This window comes from Rhopilema esculentum, chromosome 9 (assembly GCF_057945365.1).
Source record: "Rhopilema esculentum isolate cy_ngs chromosome 9, ASM5794536v1, whole genome shotgun sequence".
Classification (NCBI taxonomy): Eukaryota; Metazoa; Cnidaria; class Scyphozoa; order Rhizostomeae; family Rhizostomatidae; genus Rhopilema; species Rhopilema esculentum.
In genome coordinates, this window is record NC_142823.1 from 209,916 (window position 1) to 233,007 (window position 23,092).

The 23,092-nt window shown below is 36.2% G+C and overlaps 2 protein-coding genes across 2 annotated transcripts in view; one reads left to right on the forward strand and one right to left on the reverse strand.

The window, feature by feature from the left end:
• The first annotated feature begins 108 nt into the window (after positions 1 to 108).
• LOC135689103 (neo-calmodulin) lies at positions 109 to 6,596 on the forward strand. Its single transcript, XM_065206223.2, has 4 exons — positions 109 to 2,392; positions 3,854 to 3,997; positions 5,356 to 5,598; positions 6,405 to 6,596. Exons 1-4 carry the CDS (start codon positions 2,371 to 2,373, stop codon positions 6,449 to 6,451), a joined length of 456 nt encoding a protein of 151 aa, XP_065062295.1. The 5' UTR covers positions 109 to 2,370; the 3' UTR covers positions 6,452 to 6,596.
• A 668-nt stretch (positions 6,597 to 7,264) lies between these two features.
• Positions 7,265 to 23,092, reverse strand: part of LOC135689091 (cilia- and flagella-associated protein 74) — a 28,709-nt gene continuing 12,881 nt past the window's right edge. The window contains exons 22-47 of the mRNA XM_065206207.2: positions 22,706 to 22,829; positions 22,505 to 22,603; positions 22,104 to 22,171; positions 21,706 to 21,828; positions 21,343 to 21,399; positions 20,906 to 20,970; positions 20,459 to 20,675; positions 20,082 to 20,255; positions 19,616 to 19,708; positions 18,934 to 19,251; positions 18,689 to 18,829; positions 18,283 to 18,422; positions 17,688 to 17,813; positions 17,058 to 17,167; positions 16,072 to 16,127; positions 15,480 to 15,599; positions 14,882 to 15,037; positions 14,458 to 14,599; positions 14,220 to 14,285; positions 14,009 to 14,097; positions 13,680 to 13,806; positions 13,129 to 13,259; positions 9,566 to 9,634; positions 8,857 to 8,922; positions 7,577 to 7,606; positions 7,265 to 7,426 (exon numbers count right to left, since the gene is read on the reverse strand). Of these exons, the coding sequence (XP_065062279.2) occupies positions 7,355 to 7,426; positions 7,577 to 7,606; positions 8,857 to 8,922; positions 9,566 to 9,634; positions 13,129 to 13,259; positions 13,680 to 13,806; positions 14,009 to 14,097; positions 14,220 to 14,285; positions 14,458 to 14,599; positions 14,882 to 15,037; positions 15,480 to 15,599; positions 16,072 to 16,127; positions 17,058 to 17,167; positions 17,688 to 17,813; positions 18,283 to 18,422; positions 18,689 to 18,829; positions 18,934 to 19,251; positions 19,616 to 19,708; positions 20,082 to 20,255; positions 20,459 to 20,675; positions 20,906 to 20,970; positions 21,343 to 21,399; positions 21,706 to 21,828; positions 22,104 to 22,171; positions 22,505 to 22,603; positions 22,706 to 22,829 (2,979 nt within the window). The 3' untranslated portion in view covers positions 7,265 to 7,354. The remainder of the gene's footprint in view (positions 7,427 to 7,576; positions 7,607 to 8,856; positions 8,923 to 9,565; positions 9,635 to 13,128; positions 13,260 to 13,679; positions 13,807 to 14,008; positions 14,098 to 14,219; positions 14,286 to 14,457; positions 14,600 to 14,881; positions 15,038 to 15,479; positions 15,600 to 16,071; positions 16,128 to 17,057; positions 17,168 to 17,687; positions 17,814 to 18,282; positions 18,423 to 18,688; positions 18,830 to 18,933; positions 19,252 to 19,615; positions 19,709 to 20,081; positions 20,256 to 20,458; positions 20,676 to 20,905; positions 20,971 to 21,342; positions 21,400 to 21,705; positions 21,829 to 22,103; positions 22,172 to 22,504; positions 22,604 to 22,705; positions 22,830 to 23,092) is intronic.

Sequence of the window (23,092 nt, forward strand, 5' to 3'; positions counted from 1 at the left end):
AACAACGGATTTGTCTGCTCGTATGCGAAGAATAACGTTCCTTGTAAATATGTTTGTGATATTATAATAGGAAATATTTATTCTATTGTATTTGTTCTAGTTTTTGTAAGAACTAAAGCTCGTTAGGTTGACTACGTGATGTCTTCAAGCTTTATCATAAATGAAAATGTGAACTGGATAAACGATTTAATTGCATTAGAAATATATTTTTAATCCTGAAACTGGAATGTCATTGTCGTCTGATATATTTTTAAATAGATTCAATCGTTGTACTCAGTTTAGTAAAAAATTTCTTATTTCCAGCTTTCTTTATCTTCGGACGTTTTTGTTTCACAGCGGAAAATGATCCCATTTCAGAATTTTCGGCCATATTTTAATTAGTGCTAGAAATGGATATGCATATACCGTTATTATTTCTATATGCTCCTAATTTTTTCATCTTTTTCCTTTCTAATCGTGGAAATGGTAGTCATTTTTTGTCTCTGTCTCATTACCTTTTTTTCGTTCATCCATTTCTAGGTCAACGTCGTTCATTGTTTAATTTTCTATTCATGAGCAATCTTTTCCTATGCAGGTGCGTTTACAGCTTCCGTAAACATGTGCCTTCTGCTAATTTCATTTACAATCAGTTTGAATTGAAAACAACCAGAGATTTATATATGGAAAAAACGATTTTCCCGTACAAAAGTGCATTGAGATTGAAATGTGTTTTGTTTCCTTTTTAAGCGAGGCAGAAGGCACTCGTTGGCTATAATTGGTCTGTATTTTTGCTCTCTTGACTATTTGCACATTGAAAATGGAGAAACCCGTAATACCATAACATAAGTGGAGCAAGCTAGGCAACATCTAAAAACTCATTAAAAAGTCAATAGAACATGTTTGTATAATGTGACATCGATCTACTCGAGCGACAAAAGCCGAGGCAGAATTTTTATTAATGTTTCGCTAATTTAAATACTTTAGGCTTGAATTTTTCACTGTCAGATTTGAGGTGAATGCCCAAATAAGACCCAAGAAAGCGTCCATATCATGAACGTGTAGAGTTTTCGAAAGTTCAAAGATTTGTCTGCCATTCAAACTTAGTCTGCCAAAGGTTACATTTTCAGCTTAGAGAAAACAGGCAACCAACCACTTGCTAAGACAATAGGATTGTTCAGATACTGGTGGAGCATCAGTGTGCTGGTGGCAATTGATCGATTCTATAATTAGTTCAAAAAGGCGTATTTTAAACGAGAAGTAAAAATGTCGCAATCCTTGGGTTATTACAAAAATTGAGAAAATTCACCCTTCATCCTTAGGTATCCTGTGTATAAAATTGGTCTAGAAGGATTAATTTCAAAGGAGGATCATATTCAATATTTTATGTATATGATATTTCAAAAAGGAGGTTTAGCTTCATTTTCAATTGCAGATATCCAAATTTAACAAACTTGTTCGCTGCACACATCCCGGTACCTTAACGGTACTCTGTCTGCCTACTTACCAATAAATGATGCCTGACAACAGTTCAGAAATTTCCAATCCTATTATATTATATTCAAAGAGTTGTATCAATTTGTTTGTTTGCGGCATGTTTCTAAAGGAGATTCTCCTCCAAAGAAACCTTCTCATTATCACCGACCTGCTATGCCACCATGAATAGCTGGATATCTTTAAAACGCAATGAAATAAGATTATCTCTCGAATCCTCCACAGGTAGAAACCCATCATAACATAAAGATTATTTAGTGAACAAACGGTAATCATTTTGGGTGTTTGTCACTTTTCCATCTTTAGGAAAAATCAATTTTTCCGAAATTTTTCGAGAGATCACTGGCATGAAAAAGAAAAATAAGAAATCTGAAGTTTTATGAAGCCCTTTATTGCAGTAAAAGGGATGCCAGAAATACGTCGTGGACGGGAGACATGAAAAAGGAGGGTCCGGGTGAAAGTGAGGCTTGGTGCCTCTTATGACAATAACAACTGAGTTGCAGGTTCTGGCGCTTTTCATCCTCGCGGTGAGGTAACAGCGTGACGCTCTTTAATTTTAACTGAATTCGTCAGCTGACTATTTTAAATTTTCATCAGAATTTCAATTAAATGCTGACCACAATATAGCGGTTGCTATGGCCGATGGATAGTGGCTTTCATTTGAAGGGGCGTATCGAATGTAGCATACCGTCGTACTAAGACGTTGTCATGGCCAATGGGCATCGGCTAATCAAGCCGTGCTTGTTCCATACCTGCTTGCTCAACACATTGAAATTTAGTTTAACTGGGAGAAGTGCTAGGAATGTATTAACTATTAAGAGAGTTCAGATTGCAGACACTATTTGAGATCCCAAAATCAAGCAAGGCTGGATACATAAAAGGATGTGAAATGTAGTCGAAATGGCATTTTACACACAATTAGGTGAGTGAATTGATTTTGAGGAGATACAAACAATTTGTGAAGATCTTAGTAGTTGTTCTGCAAATTGGACGCAAACTGCGACAATGATAATGTTTCTTGTTTGCAAAGATATATTTAGTAAACCTTTTTTTAATAATACATAAAATTATGATACAGAGCAGTTCTGAAATAAGAGCACTCAAGGAAATTAGAATGTTATCAGTTAGCCTATTTAAAGAAGTTCACGAGAGTTCGTGACAATTTCAAATTTCAAAGACTGCTGTGAAGCAGCTTCTTGTCTTGGAAGAAAATTTCCATTAAATGTGTTCTTCCTCTTTGCATATCGCATGTTGTAAAAGGCTGAGCACAAAACTACTGCGTTATGAATAAGCAACTAAGAACGGAAGGCTCACTCACTTTTACGGAGCAAAAACTGGTTGATTTTGTACCATCCTTGTCAAATGAATCCTTGCTATTGAAATTGTCAAGTTGCTGCAGCATCCAAGTGTTGATATTCTGTAAACGTGCTTGTCAGCAGATATTTGATAAATAGGAAGAAAAAGTGAGAAAGCAAAGCATTGTGAAGCAAAGGTGTAGAACGACGTATAAGATAAGAACGGTAAGAAGACTAGCGAGCCTATTTATATTCAGTCTTATAAGTTTAGGTAAGTTTATGCTAGGCGTCGGTCTTATGTTAGCATTGATATCCACGACTTCATTTTGTAAACAGCTTCCAAGACCACTTAAAACAAGTTTTACGAGGCACTTTAAGTGGTACATTGTACGAGTAGATTCCTAAAACACTGAGCTTCTGTACCAGTTTGATTACAGTGTTCATCTGAAGCTTGGCATGTTCTCGTGTTGCGCTTATGTTTCGGCAAATCAAGCCTCAATGATCTTAAAATGTTTGTCCTTATATAAAAGAGTGTACTTTGACGGCAGACGACCAGTAGTAAAGCTCTTGCCTCTAAACGAGCGAGGGGCGCATTCTTCATGCCAAACAGAGGTTAGAATGGACAGTATCTCTGTTGCAAGATAAGTACGACATACTGGACTCATTCTTTTCACACGATGTCCTTTGAATTTTTAAACTTAAATTCTTCAATGTTTGAAAAAAATTGTGAACTTTGGAAAAAGGTTTTCGTGTCTGGCACATGGCAGCTCAACAGAATGCCTCAGCGACTCCACTGCAATGAAATGGAAACTAGAATAGGCTAGAGGCACCTAAATACGCAATTGTGGTGAGTTGCAGTGGAAGGAATGTTACTGAAAGCACCGCACTGACTCAAATGAAGCATTTTAAACTCAATTTAAGTTACACATTAAAAAAAGTAGTTTTGTGCAAAGATTCTCTGACAAAGCCAGTTTTGGAGAGCAAAAGTTGAAGCAGAGCGTGGATGGAGAAGTCTTGTCTTGAAAAGAAAGCCCGAATTTCCAGCAAAATAACTTAAGCCCATTTCTACTTGTTCTTTCTTGTTTCAGATTTGAAGGAGGCATTTTCAATATTTGATCGAAATGGAGATGGCAAGATCTCACACGAAGAGATTGGCAACGTTCTCCGGAAGATGGGATACACCGTTTCGCAGAAAGAGGTGCAAGAAATGCTCAAGAGTGTAGATACAGATGGTAAAAATGCTGTTTTTGTTTATTAATGAATACAAATGGATGATTGATTGATTTCGAAAGCCTCTCAAATAAAAGCAGCTGTTGAGCAATAAATTGTCAAAGTAGGAAATGACATCCGCACTTTGAGCTCCTAGCGCATTAGACTCGAGAGCAGCCAAATGTAAAACCTAATTTGAATTACATATGAAAAATCCGATTCTACTTGCATATGACACAAATGAATTCAATGCAGTCAAAGGAGCCGTTTATTAAAAACTGGGGTCATTGCATGCATCCAAAAGAAGTATACATTTCATAAATTGCAGGTTGTTTTCAAGGTTTTGATACAAAAATTAAAATTCTTTACATCAGGTACTTAGCTTGTGAACTAACCATAGGGTTGTCATAACGAACTTGCCGTATCAATTCTGATAAACGTCCCAGACGATCGTTTTTTGTTTAAAAACGTAACAGATTCTTTGTCAAAGGGATACACTTAACAGAAAACAGGCAAAAATGAGATGTTAATTAAAGAAATATTCAAAAGATAGTCAGCCGGCTTTGCAGTATAAGAATAAACGGGTGAAACATTTAAATTTTAAATGTTTAGGCCACGAAGCTATTCCAATTGACATGGAATTGATAACTTTTTGAGAAGTTCCCATGGCTCAAAAAAAAATTTTAAACACAACTTATGAGTTGTTAAAGAGTCAGAGGTAAAGAAAGATTCTGATTAAATAAAAGCTAAATGCACTTCACACTATTGCAAAATACCGGGGAATTAAAATGAGAAATGGCTCTTGTCCTTTCAGCATCATATATCATTCCCACGTCAAAATTGTCAATTATAACAACTCTTAATGAATCGATTAGGAAAAAACGACAACATTTTGACGTGAAAAATGAACTTTTTTCTCAAAATTGCAAGAGGTTAGAAAGAGCCTATTTTCTTTCTTAAATGTTACATCAAATTGAGAAGTCAGCCTCACAATTCGAGGATATTGGCTTGTTTCAACATTTTCTAGAATTTATCTCAAATATAGCAGCTGTGCTGCATGCAGCATCTCTGAGGCTTTCTTAAAAGGGAGATTTTTATTTCAATGCTTGCGTATAAAAAAGGAGGATATTAAAATATTGAGGCTTTATTTTTAGGCTATTCCTTTAAAGTAGCTTAAAGGAATAGGAGACACATTTTGATGACCATTTAATGATCTTGCGCCTGCGCACGAAGTTATGGAGATTCAGCGTTTATTCTGATGGAGATTTTCTAGTATCACCATATTTGCTTATTTGGCAGGATGAATACACTATGAGAAAATCAATTGTATTGATCAATTTCAGGCTCGATCTTAAATAATTTTGAGGAAATTCTTTGGCAGGAAATGGATATCTGGAATATCAAGAGTTTATAGACATGATGGTCGGCAAACCAATTACAGTTGAAAACGAGGACGAATTGCGTGAGGTTTTCAAATCACTGGACGTGAAAGGCAAGGGGTACATTGGAGCAAAAGAGCTGAAAGGAATGTGGAAGGAAATTGGGCAAAGAGTATCGATGAAAGAGATTCGAGAAATGATTAAGGTTGCTGATGCAAATGGCGACGGAAAAGTGAGCTTTGAAGGTAGGTCCTCTTGTTTTCTGTTTTGCGTCTAAAGTAGCTGATTGCAAATTGTATAGCTATACTATTTTGTCATTAGCCTCAGCAGCACATTTCGGAGCTATTCGGAAAATTGTGCTATAGCGTATGTGAACCAGTTTTGTGCCAGTGCTTGTGATACCAGTAGTGAGATATTTTCTAATTCAATTAGAGATCACCTTTATTGATAAACTACTTTCAAATTGGAAGGAGAGTAAAACTGATCAAAAGAACAAAATTTGCGATGTGTTTAATAGCTTACTTTTTGTGAAAAGTAGAATTTTTCATGGTTAACATCCCCTATTTCGTCTCTGCATTGTTTTTTGTTATTTTCAATACATCCTGATCTCTACCGCTCCCTTTTTACTGTTGCTGTGTTGTGTCGTGTGTGTTGCCTTTGAGTTGTGGGCAACATTTTGTTGCAAAAGCTGGTTCAAGCAAATAAGCTGAGCGCCTTATCCTCGAAACATCACGGAATATATTCAGAACAAAATTTCTGTATTATCTGCCAAATAAGGGCATTTGACGACCTGGGATGGAAAACTTACAGCGTGCTTTTGGCTAAGATAGAGGGTGCTTCGAATGAGATTGGCAATATTGAGAATCCATGTTGAAAACTTTAATACGACGTTCAATGAAGGCCTTTTCAAAGTTCTCTTTTCAGTTTTTCAGAAATCTTCGCCGGATTGTGTACAACATGGAGATATTATCCGAGAGCTACGGAAAAAGAATCATTTTATGTTTATAAAATAATATTACTTTTCTAAGTTGCTGTAAATTCTCTTTTATAGAATTCAAGAAGATATTCGGCAGAGAAGATAGAGAAGAAAGGAATTGAAGAGTTTTGAAAATACAAGTATCTAGATGTACATAGTGTATATAATATCGATGACGTAGTTTTTAATGTTTAAAAGTATTATGGCATCCAAAATAAAATGTATAACTAGTTTTCAGTATGAATCTGCAGTTTCATGTTCAATCTGGTATTCTTAAAGATATACAAAACGCAAAGAAAGATAAATTGAAAGGAATAGCTTATTGGCCTTCATTGCCGTTCATAGAAGCGAATTCTCGAGTAGTCAACTGTACGAGTTCAGGTGAAGCATTCTTTCATATTTTAAGAATTCTTATGTTGATAGCAGAGAGCCAAGATAATCTTTTGAAAAGAAAAATTCGAAAAGTAGAGTTTGGGTCTTCACAAAAGAAACAACATATAGAAGCATTGAATGAAAAAGCACAAAGATAGGGATGGAAAAGGAGACCAGGTCTTTTGTGTTCTGAAGCAATAGAATCTTTCAACAACCTGCATTTTACGCGACAAAACCAGCACTTGATTTCAAAGTGGTTCGACATGACTTCATAAAATATTGACGCAACGTAACGAATTGCTACTCAAAGAGCATTCACTACTTAGAAACGGGACTTATCTTCTCACTTTGTTTCTTTAAGATCTGTTGACACACTGATAAACTTATATTAGAAGCAGCACTTTTATTAAATGTGAGCAATAGTCACACATTGGAGTGCTGTGCGTTTTTATTCAAAACACCTAACAAAACGATTTCATCGCCTGCGTTCTTTTCAAAACAAAGACAGAGTTCAACTGAGATCTTTTCCAATAGAATATAACGGTAGTGATGAAAAACGACGATTTCCAACGAATTAGTCTTCTTTGTTAAATATACAAGTAATATTTGGCAAATAATAGTCCACTGTACAACTGTAAAATCTGAGCGAGAGGTCATGCATGCGTCACAACATATCCGCGAAGCAAAACTTTGTACATCAAGGAAACATCTCCTTTGGCAATAAGCTAAAAACAATGAAATTCAATTGACAAAAAAACCATTGCAACAAAAGAAAGAAATGAAGGGTTAAGGCTCCTTTGCCTTGAATTATAATATTATACAGAATTATTAGATGATGCAAATATATGATAACAACAACAGACTGACATACTTACCGTAACTGAAGTGTGAATAGGGATGCTTGGCTGAAATTCAATGAAAAAATTGCAGAATTTCACATGGAAAAAAATCTAAAATTAGCAAGATTAAAGTTTTCGAAACACCAGAGATTAAAAAAACTAAACATTGCTGGCTAGTAAGAGAAAGATATATTTTAATCTAAATTGGAAATGTTTGATGTATACTTTGCTTTCAGTTAGATAAATAAGATCGCAGCCATAAAAAAGATTAAGAGAGCGGATAGTTGATTTCCACTGTCTTGAAATTTGTGACGTAAAGACAGACTAAAGCGCCGCCAAGGTTCACAATGATATAGTGAAGGGCTTTCTCTACTTTATCGGAAACTCCAAAAACACTTTTTTCAATCACATTGATATTGACAAAAACGACTGTCAGGAATATTTATAAAGACAATTAGAGATAGGATGGAGTTCTTTCTTCAACTCTTTACAAAAACACAGCTAAAAGCTGTTCGCCCTGAGCAAAATGGTTCCTTGCTAAGAATACACGTTCGGGCAGAAGAAAGATACCTTATCTCATCTAAATTTTTTGAAACATAAGACATCAAAAGGATCTCGAACAATGAATCTCGTGAAAATCGTTTTTAATATCCTAGCAAATCAATCTTTCCACGGAAAAAACCCAAATCCAATTTGGTATAAGAGCCTGTTACAGACTAATTATTCACCATAACTGTAATTATGGAATTATTTGTAACAGAATCTAGCTTATCATTCAGAGAAGAAAAAATGAGTATATTCGATTAGGTCACATAATTTTCCTTCATCAAAATCGAGGCATTCCCTCCCAACAAAACAAGAAAACGCTAAAAATTCCAGTTCCAAAATATCAAATGAATGTATCAGTGTGAATCTTTACAGGAAACAGGTCAACGTTTTCTACTGCAGAGCATAGCCGGGGATTCAAACGTTTTATTGAACTATTAGGCGACCCTCCATTGCTGCTCAAGTTAAACTTGATGCGAAAATCACAACAGAATCACGTTTTGAGCAATTAATTCCATCGCAAAGCGGTTGGCAATATGGATGATATATAACTGAGCATGATGCAATAGAGATTATCATTAACGCTGCAGCATTAAAAATGCATAAGATGCGAAGACGTCGTGTGCTGGCCTACACAAAGCACAACGGTACTTAGCATCAGTCAGTTTTAACAGAAATCGATTATTATGGATTAAGGTATTTTCAAAACATTAGCAGGTTGTTAGGAAGAAAATATGCATTTTGCTATCGCATTGATTTGAAGCACATACATCGTGATCACTCGGCGGTTTCCAACGAAAAGCTATTGACTTCTTGACGCCAATGTCAACTCCACCCTACGATTAAACAGAGAAACTATTAGAGAGAAACAGGATGCTATTGGCACGACGAAATTCAAACGGTGAAATTTAAAGAAAAATGACCAATACATTAAAAAATGTAGGACAAGAAGCGTGGCAAGAATAGAAATTGCAGTTTTCTTAAACTGACTTAGGAGGGGCTCGAAATGTAAAACATTCATTAGCATCAATACATATGGAAACACCAGTAGGCACTCTTGCATGCCTCTTCTATCGTGATTGATTCACAACAGGCTAAGGACACAAAAAATTACAAACATTTGACAGAAACAAAAAAGCCGCAGCTTAGATATGCTGTCTCATGTTGGAAAGACTAGCGACAGTCTCCTTGCAACAAAATTAAGCCATTGCATAGTGTCTAATCGAATTGTCCTAAATACTAAAGTAGATATACGCAAGAACCATACTCAACATTGAATTTTCTAGCAGATATTTTCAGCTGCCAGGCCATATGCCACTCTACAAAATGACATTTCTTCGCCTTTAATTCGAGCGAATTAATTGCTAAGTCCCATCTGCAGCAGTTGCGAACCGCCGCATCTTGCCGCAGATCTGACCAAGCTTCCATAACAAATAAACAAAATACAACATTTTATTAATTGCTAAGATCAAGACTTACCTTCATTGGATCAAAGGTGAAGCCAAAATCGTTTGCTTCTTTGATATTGTCGAAGGAGAAGTCACATGACTGTCAATAAAATAGGCTTAGAGTAATCGAATTTCAACAGACGTATAGAATATGTTAGCAGATAAACGAATAATTACAGTACTGAGACTTTAAACACGTATATTAAGTCAGCGCCTTCAAGAATTGCAGCCAAAGCATGTGCGGCCGAGAAAATCTTCTTATGAGATGGATCGGACAAGCCATTAATCCTTGCATTAAACATCAGCCAATGAATTGGAAACAACTTCCATACGAAACATTAAAGGTAATGTGTCCATATAAAAGGACTGCGTATACCCAACTTGTCAAGCCACCCATCAAAATAACAGTTTGCGATTGGTTAGTATTCTTGCGATGCAAAACTGCTCACATGAAAAGCTAACTTCGCAGCAGAATAGATAATCAGAACGACCGTAATGGCTGGGGCGATGACATGAAAAATCACGTTTCTAAAAACCTCCGCAGAGTCGCTAGCTTAAGCTGGACACATTACCTTTAATGAAATGTTACTAGTTGGTGTTACCGATATGTTGAGCGCAATCACAGTATGTCACGGCCAAGTATGCATCTCTGTGGGTTACCATTGATGGAAAGTAGTATTTGGAAACATCTTTGAAGAGAAGGCCTGAAGTAATAATGCAACGGCCGAAGTTTGTCTGCAAATTTCAAATCTTCGCTTATTCCGTATTGCAATACCCAAATAACTGCTTCCTTAAAGTGTCTGTGAACCCTATAACTCTTTTTTCACTTTTCAACGGCTATCTGCCTAACTTTTACGAAAGACATAAAAATCGGAAAATTACCCCTTCTAAATGGCACTCGAAATGTCCGAATTCTAGTTAAAAACGCGCACTGAGAGGACTGGGTCAAGCCTAGGCGTGACGTAAATGGCGGGACCTGTTTAGTTATGAATAACGTGTAGTAGTCGAGGCCGTTAGTCTAAAACTTAACGAGAATTGTGAAAAATCGGATACCAGCATGAAATTTTTTTACTTGGAGCGTTGAAAAAGATAAGAGGCAGTTCTCAAGTGAAAAATGCCCCAAGTGCTATTTCTAGACTACGTCGATGGCGGTCCAGAAAAGTGTTTATTGTATTGCCTTTGCTGCCAATCGTGATTTAAAGCACGAACTTCAGAAAGGGTAGGGAGTTTAACATGGTTTAGAAGAAAGGATGCAGACCCCATCTGAAACAATATCCAAGTGCTATTTTTAGACTAAGAAAGCAGGACCCAGGTCCCCTGAGTGGCTATTCCAAAAATGTTGCAGCCAATTGTAATGGCTATGTGAAACTTGGGTCACTTGGGTAGGTTTGAGCACTGAAAAAGATACGATGCTGACCCCAGCTAACAAATGTCCCAAGTGCTATTTTTAGACTGGGGCACTAAGTCCCATGCTCAACAAGCTATTGTTGCATTAACTTTTGCTGCCAATTCTGATACCAGCTTGATACAAAACTTAGTAGGGATGGTATCTTGCCATGCTCAACAAGGCAAGACATACACCCAATCTGAAAAATGTCCCAAGTGCTATTTTTTGACTGGAGCACTAGGTCCCAGGCCAATTATGATATTAGCATGAGACTTAACCCTGGCTGTTTGGGTAATACTGAGCACTGAAAAAGATAAGACAAGACCTAAGGTGAAAATGTCCCAGTGACTGGGGTACTAGGTTGACCCTCCTTGTTTCAATGTTTACTGGTTTATTGTCAATGTTTACTTATAAATTAAACTGGGGTTACCTCCAAACTATTACTATTTGTTCTCAGCTACAGGTTAAAAATATTTCAGATCTCTGCTAACTGACAATGATTCGTGGTTTTAGTGTAAATATTTCCAAAGAAAAAGGTAATTATAATGGAATACTTCCATTATGACAATTATGATCACCATCAGCCACAACCTCGCTTTCATCATGACACGATCATACCATTATCTCAATCAAGAATCTGATTATATCAAGCTCTTTTGTTCATCTTGAGTATGACCCCCTTTCATAAGATTGTTAATATACATTTATTGATGGCCCTTCATTTCTAATTATTTTCAAGGAGAAACAAATTTCTAAACATAATCATGATCATAATGATTGCAATATTAATTTTATTTACACCATCAAAATAATTTTTCGAATAAATGTGCAGAGACAAATTTAGCTGTTACTGCAAACGCATTTTTTATTTCCATCAAATTGGAAATTAAAATTACCTTTCCATAGGACAACAGTACAAACAAAAATCTCAAACAATCAAACAATCGTGAATCAGCAAAATATTTAGTATATTCCAAGGATACCTTCATTAAGAATTTCAAATAGAATAAAAATAAATAACAAAACATATCAAGAATTTTAAATTAGATTGTTTCTATATACAGGCTTGATGATCTCTGTTCTCAGCTCCATTTAATAGGGTTTACAAATATGTGTGGATCTACAAGAATAAATCAAAGAAAATAAATAACTATGCATGTTTTATTTACAAAGCAATGCATATTTCAAGTGTTGCATCTTCACAACCTAATTTCAATCCAGTTCTAAATTTTGGGGGTCATGGAAATACATTTCAATTTGCATAAAGTTGAACTTTCAAGTAGGGGTTTCTTGCAATCAAAAAAGTGTAACAGAAAAAATTATCCAACTTCTAGCGAAAACAAAAAGTGAGGTCGTAGTTACCAACATTTAGATTCTCAAGCAAATATTTTGACTTTATCACACATAAAAAATTACACATATAACAGAATAAAGTAGACTTACTTTCATTAGCTAAAGAACCAACGGCATTTTCAACGCGATCAGCAGCGTTACCTTCGACAGCCATGGCGGTCCATTTCATGATGGCCTGCTTCGATTCCTCTCTAGTCAGCTGTGGCAATAGTTGGTATAGCTTTGTTCCAATCAGATAATTTTCCAACTCGCGAGGGCCCCATAGGTGTACTCTGGCTAGTTAGACCAAAACAAATGCATCTTCCAAACAGCAATGGGTTATGGCCTCATGGGCCTATCTAGACACTTCTGTGCTCCAAATAAACCCGCTTTGATCTTATAAAATGTACAGTTCTCATTTTTGCAGCCAGCCATTCTTTTTCAAGTATTGAATTTTGTACAAGGAAACGCCTCTATCTTCAGAAAAATATACAACACGCATTTTTGACTTTATTGAACTCCTTCCTCGCTTTGCTGCAAAGTATACACTCAGCATCAAAGAAAAATCACGTCCCAGCATCTACGCCACACCTGACTCGCCCAAAACCTTTGTGAGGTGCGCGACTTTTGCATAGAAACCAGAAAATTGTGCATATTCAGCCCCTAAAATTATCCCCTTTCGGTTCGAAAAATGAAGCAAAATGCTTTTTAAAACATGTCGGGTTCACAGACACTCTAACGCCTTTGCTAAAAGATACTGCTTACAATTTTGACTTTATATCTGGGGATTAAACTTTTTTTGCAAACGTACATCTTACAAACCAAGGTTAGCTATATACTGAATTATTGAAGGATTATTGAAGTAAAGTGAGTACCTTCTTAATCTGTGAATTCGCCTTAATGCAGCCAATTTGGACATTTCGTACACTTTCAGTGAAATTGTCATCAACCAATTGACATTTGAACGTAAGCAGTACAGTTTTCTGAACTGATTTCAAGTCTTGTGCTGAAATAAAGAACTCTGTGTTGCAGTAAACATTTCAAACTTTAAGCCTTAATATGACTCCCTTATACTGCAAATTAGAAGATGTTCTTATTTGCAGGTCATTATAAATGAGTCATCATACACAAAATATTCAAGATTTTATTAAGATCAAAAACGAAGTACTTAAGACACAAACAAGATAGAAAACTTTAGCCTTTATGAGGTGTTAATAAAAGGCTTTCAAGCTTACTTGAACATTGTAAAATTGAAAATACTTGAAGGCATTGGTCCTCCAGTGTGAGGCAAGCTGCTTACTTACAATTATGAACCACTTCAAGCAGGTGAGGTTCTTTTAAGAATAATCTTCTTTTACAGGGGCATTTTTATTGTTTACAACGGTTCTATGTTTTTATCAAGTAAGAACCATGTCAGCATACTTACCCTCGATTTCTTCTGTTTCAAATGATGCGATGCAGCTTTCCTTGAGCGGCTTCAAGCGGTCCCACCCTCTTAGGTAGGTGAGATGCGGCCATGCTCTAGCTAGCAGTCTCACCCGATGGCTCTCGTCCTGCAATCGCAAAATCAGATCAGAAGAAGTTAAACGCACAAAAATGGCACAAATGAACATTTCGAAACAAAAATTAAACGTCAACAGTGTTTTGAAAAAATTGAGTCCAATTAAATAGAGCAGATGAGCCAAGGCACTCAAAACACAGAAGTATCTACAGTCTGTGAATCTTCCATATCATATCGAACAGCTGTTCAGTTACCTCGCCGTTTAGGCTGATGCAGAGTTCATCAGAAAAGCCTTCCCCTTCATGATCCGGAGCGAAAGTAATTGTGAATTCTTGAGCTTCACCTGCAAAAAACAAAGCAACTAGGATTTTTAGAGGACTGACTTGTATGACGATGCACATGTAAAAATGAGCAACAGATTTTCATTATAGCAAGTAAGAAATTCTAAGAATAGTTTACACTGACCTGGTTTGATAACGCAATTTGATGGTTGACAATCAAACGGACAAACGCCATTCCAATTGCAGTTTCCTAAGGCGTAATTCAAGTTTCAGAAAAAGTTTCGAAATATCAGCAATTCTCTTACCAAAAACGACTTCGGCCATGCGAAGAAAAACTTAAAAGGAAACCCAAATAAAAAATACTTGCACACGATAAAAGCCATAATATAGAATCACGTGATTAATGAAATGATTTTAATTACCTATGACAAAGCCATCATCCAATGGGATCTCTTCAATGGTCTCAACATCATTCATGATGCGCTGACATCGACCATGTTTAGTCGGCAACAAACTGCCAAGCTTTAGTTCAGTTTTCAAAGACAACTCGGATGTATTTTGAAGCTAAATAAAATTTTATCATAACATTTAAAAAAAAATTTTATCATCTGGAGGACGAATGATTCTGAGGGCAAATTAAATGTGTAAAACAAATAATGAACACGTAGCACATGAACCGATTTAGAAAGCACTCATGGTTTTACATGAGCAAAGAGAAAATAGCAGATACAGGGAAATGACAAGATCCAACGAGCTACCCTGAAAAAAGTTCCAGCAATTAAGCTGATAGAAACTACAACAAGCACAAATGTTGAAAGACTTAAAAAGCAAGGAAAAAATTAACACCTTTAAAACCGTAGATACACTGTCTCCAACCAAGGCATCGCCAACATCCAAAACGCCATTGGAAGCTGACAATGCAATCGAAGGATTGACTCCCTTCCCACTTAATTTGACTGCAACAGAGGACTTCGAACATCCAACGTGGAAGACTTCGTAAAACTGAAAAACACGATTCTCACCAGGATCAATGATACCCAGAAAAATTCACGATTGCCATGTAAAATTAAACAAATAATGCAGTTTTAGATAACTCGATTAATGTTAAACAACATTTAAGTGATATATTGGTATAAGATGGCCTTTTAGTTGTCAAAGTCAATCTTTAAAATCGATATCGCTTATGTAGCTGATTATGCTGTAATATATGATCATGATAGTTTTGTCTTGATTGCCAATCTCTAATTGATGGTTAGGTAGTCTTTCTTAGTTTTACGATCTTCAGGCCTGGTTAAGTAAAGCAAAAACCAGTTGGTAAAGTGCCGAACGGCGACGGTACAAATTTACAGGGACGGGTTCAGAATGTCAAAAATCTATGAGAATCGAATGGAAATATATCTCAATATTGGTCATTCAAATCACTCAAAGAAAGGGAACAGCTCACCTCTTCTGAAGATTGAGGGCTGAAGGCAAGTTTCATGTTATGAATGGCACCCGGCTGTAAGCTTCGCAATGCATTAACGACTTCAAAAGGACCAATCGGATCTAGTGCAGAAGCTGATAACTTGGATGTGTTAAGGTCATTATCAAAGAAGTAGAGGATTATGGGCGATACTTGCGTGAAAGTTAGAAATAGAGATCATTTGCTTAAACGTTTTTATAGCTAGAATAAATGAAACACCGCTTCATTTGGTTATTAGGTGGGATAGATAAAACTGTTAGCATAACCAGCTTAAAATGAAGAAGATCGGCTGAATAACATTATTCAGCAAATACCAGGCTTAATGAATGCAAGACGCGCCATGACCGAAGGAATTCTCTACCAAGGGAAAGAAAACATGCAGTGCTTCACTTTTGATTCGTTAAGCCTTGAGTGATGTCATATTCATCACTAATTTTACATTGAATCTTAAAATGAGGGTTGACTGGCCTTAATAACTACATAGTTTTGTAATTTCTGTTAGGTATTCATCTCAACCATGTCTAAATCTTTCATTATCATCAAGCAGGCAGAAATGACGCGTATGTAAGGATACGGTAATTTCCTCTTCTGAAATGTTCTGTAAGGAAACTATTTTTGAAACTCTCTGACCTGGCAAAAAAGCAGAACCTGTTATTATACAAGAAAGACCAACATCAAGATCCGATCCAGAAATATGTCTGAATAGTGCAAAAAGGATCACATCCTTAAAGTGCCTATGAAATGAAATCTGACAAGTTTAGATATCTGACAAGAAAAGGCACTTTTTATAAGCAAAATTTGCTGATTTCAATGATATATCTTGAGATGACAATTTTCTTGCGGAACAAACTAAAAATTTAGGTTGAATATTCCATGCTCACGTTTTCGACTGTAACAAAGCGTGCGTTTTCCGTGACCTCACAAAGATTGCAAACACGGAAGCAGTTGGCGTTTAGTGGTTTAGCAAAATTAAGCACTAAACAAAATTAAGGTAGCTGTTGAAACTACAGTTGAAATAGCCGAGGGAGGCAATTTTAAGCCAGGGTTCATACCCAATTTTTTTAGTGCATCAAACTGTCCGTTTTTGCAAAGTTTCATACTGTTTCACCAAAATACGACTGAAATACGGTAATACAGGTCTGGGCAGTGTACCCCAGTCTAAAATTAGAACAAAGGGGTTTTTTCAGATGGGGTCTACATCCTATTATTTTATGCGTGTCAGATTGCCACTTATTGCAAAGCTTCCTGTCCTATATTGAAAAAGCGTATCAAACTATCCTATATTCAAAACTTTTTCACTCGCACACATTGTTTTAAACACCCCAAAAAAAAACTTTCCTGTGCAAATTTTTCAAGTTGATTTACGTTCTTTCGCATCAACATGTAGAAGTTTCAATTTCTATCCAAAAAACTATATGTAAAATTTCATTTCATAGGCACTTTAACAAACCAATCCCTTTACACCACAACATCCAATGCACCAACAAATTGATCTATTCTACGGATCCTTCTGGATTTGCCATGCACAGAATGGTTGGTTGAAAACAAAGTGCTACTCACCGACGGCAACATTGCCAAAGTCTGTTAGCGATCTTCCTTTGTCAGAAATGATGATTACCGAAGGCTTGACACATGGACAGTGCAGCTCCAAAAACATCGTGTAGTAATTGCTAAAATTTACAGGAAATATTTAAAGGACACATAGTAAAGGATCAGACATAGTAAGGGGTCTATGTAGCAAATCAAATTCGTGATGGACTATACTTGCCAAAACGACTAGCAACAGAACATCCATTTAGCAAACTCAGTAGAATATATTCAAAGCGAGTGATCAATTTTTAAGAGCATCTACCTAACATTCAAAATATGTTACAAAAAAGGATAATTCGCACATTAAACCTAGTTCAAGTTCAGACCCTTGTGTATTTGGTTGGCAGAATCTGCGCCAACACCAAAACGCTTTTCTTTATCTCCATTCCCATGTTTCAGTATCTTGTATGACATAAAGGTGCCGATGGGCTTTTCCATGAAAAAGGTGCCACCGTCTTTTCTAGTAACTACAAAACTGATATTAAACAATCAGTTGCTTACGATGTAGAATTACAATGCTTTCCTATTCTCTAACAAATTCACAAAAATTGGGGGCGGGAGGTGGTAGGGTTTGGTGAAACCTTGCTTTGTTGTACATACCTGACTTCAGAAGCAATAGCGCTGCCTGCTTCACCATACTTGATGAAACATGGTATTTTGTAAGATTCAAAAGTGTCTTTGTACGATTTTAACAACGAAAGCTGCCCAGATTCATAGTCGTCCGACCTGAAAGACACAGCCAATCAAGATTTCCAGTATTAAAATGAAAAAGCCTTTAAAATTACTTCACTTTTTATTCTACAGGATGGTCAGCGCAGGATACCTTTCTGAAGAAGCTTACAGCGAAACGTCAACCAAGTTGTTTTTTCATTGAGCATCTATTTCTATTTTTAAAAAAACTTGAAGAGTTAGGGGCTATTGAATATATAATCTCCTGAAGAGTGAGTTATTCACGAACAGTTCGTTTACAGTTGGAAGAATGATTACGAAAAGAGTAAAAAAGTTTGTCTCCATCTTTTTGAAAGGCCTTAGACAGTTCATACAAGAATAACAAGAAATCATAAATATTTGTGAGGGCGTTCTCATCCATATTATTATCATTTACAGTTCACCTCGAAGTGCAGCTGCTTTAAGGGCTACTTAAGACTTAACTAGTAACGAGGAGTAGCTGGAAAACAAATGAAGCGTTTCTTACCCAGTTATGACGTCATCAACTGTTATGTTTTTGGTTGCTGATTTGGCTCTTGGAGAAGATGAACCAACTCTGTGCCCTGGAGAGTTTGATCTCTTTGCAGACTTTAGCTCTCCCTTCTTTCCTTTAGATTTTGCTTTTAACTATGGCAAGTTGTTAAAAGAATCCTGTTAATATTTGCAGTGAAGTCTCCAAAAAATATATGGGAAATCAACATTCATAATGCTACAAGACATAGCGGACAATTTAAAATTCTAAACATTATTCGTACATAAAGTAGCTGCTGCTCTAAAGGCATCTAGAGAACAAAGCTACAAAATCAAGTTGAATTGTTTGGCATAAGTAGCAGTAAGAAGCACTGTATCTTGTTAACAAGGAAAACCATTACAGTTTTTGAAACAGAACTCACAGAATCTTTTGTATCTTGAGCTACCATACATTCTGTCGGCTTCACCTCTTGGTCTCCATTTCTCTCCAGAATGGACACAGCTTCTTGCTTTATGGCATTTTCCTCCAGTTTTGGACTGAATGTCACAAGTATCATAAGTTTCTTCAAAATAGAAAAAGAAAGTGAAACCATGGGGCAAAGGAAACTTGCGAAAAAAGAAAGTATGACAATGTGAACACAAAAAGGAAATATGGAATGATACTAACATCTCCTGGCCTGACTGTACCAACAGTTGGTGAGATCGAAATGGGAGCAGTTCCCGGTAACATGAATTCAAATGATGTAGGCCCGACCGGGAACACGGGCTCGCTTCCTATCCTTGGAACAGCATGGGTGAATTCATTGGAACTCAGGTGGGAATTCTTAACAAATATTCTTGCTGCCGAGCTATCGTTTATGGCAGTGGCTTTGAATTTCACCAGAGATTCAGATAATTCCAATGGCGGCAAAACGCCCACAGCAGTGCAAGACAATTTGAATTCTCTGCCAATGCCTGATTTGCAGGTTATTTCAAATTTGTGATCCTGAAATGGTAATTGTTCGTAAAGAGGTTTGAAAATAAATAATAAACTAATAAAGGCCGTAGCAAACCTGTAGGGAGAAGACAATGCATCTTTTCAAGAGTGCAACTCAGTAAATAGTGAGAGCAGGATATCACAAAAAGCGTTATCGTTACAACTGAGAAATAAACCGTGACGTATATCATTTGAATGTTCAGCAGTGAAGGCAAACAATAATTCCTGGAAAAAGTCTTTATCAGATAAAGGTGCTTTTCGGATCTTTGAGAATTCATTGAATGTTTGTTTCAAAATGCGGCAATTGCGTCATAAAAATTGCACATAAATTTACTTTGTTGTAAAAAAAATGTGATTAGGATGTATTACATACCTTTGCTTTTCTAGGGCTAAAAATAATGTCAATTTTAAGCGATTCTTCTGGAAGGAGCGTACCAAAGCCGTCATTGGGTTGAACATCAATCGTCTAGAATGCATAAAAATCATTTTACTACGAAACCTGAGGACATTATACAAGCTTTCTTGTTGATTGGAAATTATTGATTGGTTTGACCAACAAATTTTGAACAACAAAAGCAAAAAAAACGGGTATAAGACGTATAGAAGAATGCAAGTTTAGAACACACAAAGTAATGTTTTGGAAAAAAGAACGAATATGCTTTAAAGAATTAATTCTACAGAATAAAATGTAATACATACAGAAAAAACTAATTTATGGAGCCGACGACAGTTGAAAGCAACAAAGATAATTAAGAGAGAGAGAACATAACTGAAAACAAGAACATGTTGAAAATGTTAAGGATGAGCTTCAGTCTAGGTCTTGAAACGTAACAAATTACCTCAGGAACATTGACAAAGCCATAAGCTTGGGACAGGACCGATTTATTTCTTAACACGATAGTCCTGCTTACTGCCTCGTACACAGTGCAATATCCAAAATCGATATGGGTGGTGTCGAATTGAAGGTCTGAAGACGTAATTGTTGCCTTAATAGTGAACGGAACAGGTCGAGTCTGTGAAAACAAAACAAAAAATAGGATCAACAAACATAATTGCAATTATTTACACCAAATATTTCATGAAAGAAATGAGCATTTGAAGTTTAAAGGTTGGCAAAATCGGCAAAAGTTTAGAGAATACTGCTCTTTGAAGAGTAAAGAAGATTTTGTAGGGCCCTCATTTTTCATAGATAGATGGAAATCGGCTGTAAACATACCTGGTCTGCTACTCGAATGAGGATAGGCGCTTCGAGATATCCACTATCGAGGTTTACATAGCGATTATCGTTGCTAAGCAGCGAGAAGCGAGGGAGGAATTTCAGCTGGGCAGAAAATTCGGACTCGGCCTGGATGTATGCTGTTTTTGGCAATATGTCAACGCAGTCACGCAGTTCTTTGGGAAGCTGGAAAGTTAAGCGAAGTGCCGAAGTTGCTCTAAAAAAACGAAGCAGCCAATAAAGACGATTTTGACGACAAGAAAAAATCAGTCAGCTCAATTTTCAAGTCATAGGCAAAAAGAGGTGATAGTTGTTTTATATGACACAAGCATTCTGACAGAAAAACAATTGTCCGTTGAAATGTTAAGGACACATATAAATGATAATGTCAGAATTTGCTCATCAATATACGACGATACGGTAATATACGCAAAAGAGAAAAATTACCTATTGTGAACAATGATAGCATCTTGATAGAGACGATCAAACATGCAAATCTTCATGTCGACAACCTGTAAATGCAGGTATATTTTCATACAGTGCAGGTAACTCGTCGTTTAGGTTAAAAAGTAAAGGATAATGCAGCTGAAATGGTTTAATGTGCCTTATGTAAAGAAAAAAGAAGCAAGTAGAAAACAATGAATTTATCGAAGTTAAAAACAATCGAAGTTAAAGATGGTTTGGTAGAAACTTTAGAAAAAAACGGAGATGAAAAGGCAACGGCTTAGGATTCAAAACAGAATGAGATTTCGGGGAGCGTGGCGACATAACCGAATAAAAACATAATAACTGTTATATGAAAAAGAAAGAGATGAACAATAGGGGATAGCGGAGAGAAAGATGCATTTATAATTAAGGTCTTTAATAAAAGAATTAATACGTACATCTCTTTCCACCCAAACAGGAACGTCAATGCCATTGCCAACTGCTTCTACTGTAATCTAGAAAAAGCAAATATCGTATTCTCAGTTAACAATTATAAAAGATATTCTACTGCAAAAATACACGGGCAAACTGAACAACCAATCATTTTGTTACAAGAGCAAATTTTGAAGAATTTTTTCGTAACGAAGTAGCTAGAAAAGTATCGAAATTCAAGCTGACTTAAGTAATATGAATGCAAGAAGACAAAGGATATTGAATTATTCATAATACGAGACACTAAAAGTATGCGATTGGTATGAGTACGATTGATGGAACAACAAAAACATAAGAAAGCGACGAGAATTATAACCAAACTTTGGTACCTCATCTGTCTCTTCATCCGAGAACGTTATTTTGAAAAGCGACGCAAACACACCAGGGAACATAGGAGAAAATTTAATTTCCAGCTTGACATTGGAGAATGGATTTATTGTGCCACTATTGAGCTAAAATGCAAAAAAGGAATAAGGGCAACCCAAGTAGCGCATCAGATGTAAATTTTCAGTTAAAAGTATTCAGTCTACCAAATAAAGTATAGGCGAATGAAACTCACTTAAAAAGCAGGAAAAATCTCATCGATGTAAAGATATTCCAGTATCTAGTGTTATGACAAAAACAACACAAACACCGAGGAAATTAAGTTAAAATGCTTATAGAACAGAGCACATCAATTTCAATTTTTGCTGATCAAGTTTAAATGTGACATGCTACGTTGAATTACCGATCCAATCGACATAGGTTCTTCCTGATTATTATCCTCGCCATCTGCCGCAGCATCCTTTTCTGTTTCTATAAATAATTAAAATTAGAGCAATTACTCACTTTTAAAAAATGGCAACAACAAGATAGCAGACTTTGTGCAAAACAAAGTATTTCTATGTATGAGGAAAAAAGGAAAACATTCTCGCGAAAACTAAAAATAAGAGCAAAGTCACAGAAAAAAATCAAGCTTAGCAAATGGCTGCCGCTTGATTTAATGCACTGGGAGGGAAATATGAGACAGGCAAAGGCAAATGGCAATACCAAACAGAGAAGCTGACAAAAACAGCAAATATAGTGTAGAAACTCTATCTTTGAGCATCAAAATATTACAGAGTACCAAAAAAAAGCAGGGAAACTTACCGGTGTCAGCCCCAGCCCTATTTTCGTTGACCCTGTTTTCGCTTTTATCTATAATGAGTCCTTCCTCCTTCTGCTCTGTATCACCCTCGTCGACGCTTCCTACAAAAATGCAGATACAACGAAAATGTTCGAAAAGTTAAAGGAAGAAAAAGAAATTTCAAAAATAACGAGGCTACGATTGAAGCTACGAGGTATTCACACCTTTAATCTTTATGAACTGGTATTCGGTGGACAATGCTCCATTGTTAACGAGTGTTATTGTCTTCTTGCGTGTTTCCCCAACTACTTGACTTTCAAAGTTGATTTTGTTTACATCAACGCTGAGCTAACAAAAAAGAAGGGAGATTGAAAAGGTTTTCGATAAAGCAACATGTTACGTGATATTGACAAAGGTTTATTGATCTATATAACATTTCACATCATATTTATCACACAATAAAAGTCTAAACTTCACGACAGTTAGTCATCTGAAAATCTGTTTTGCCGTACTTGGACAAAACTCTTAAGCAGAAAGAGCATTGCTGTGAATTAAAGGAAGTCAAATTAAGTAACTAGGCAAAAAGTTGTCCTACTTTTTGCTAAAAGTTT

What these genes read in the sequence shown, in the direction of transcription:
- LOC135689103 (XM_065206223.2), top strand. Translation starts at nt 2,371, where the DNA reads ATGGCATTTTACACACAATTAG. An exon ending in CAAGAGTGTAGATACAGATG is followed by an intron (nt 3,998 to 5,355) that starts GTAAAAATGCTG and finishes ATTCTTTGGCAG; the next exon opens with GAAATGGATATCTGGAATAT. An exon ending in CGGAAAAGTGAGCTTTGAAG is followed by an intron (nt 5,599 to 6,404) that starts GTAGGTCCTCTT and finishes TCTCTTTTATAG; the next exon opens with AATTCAAGAAGATATTCGGC.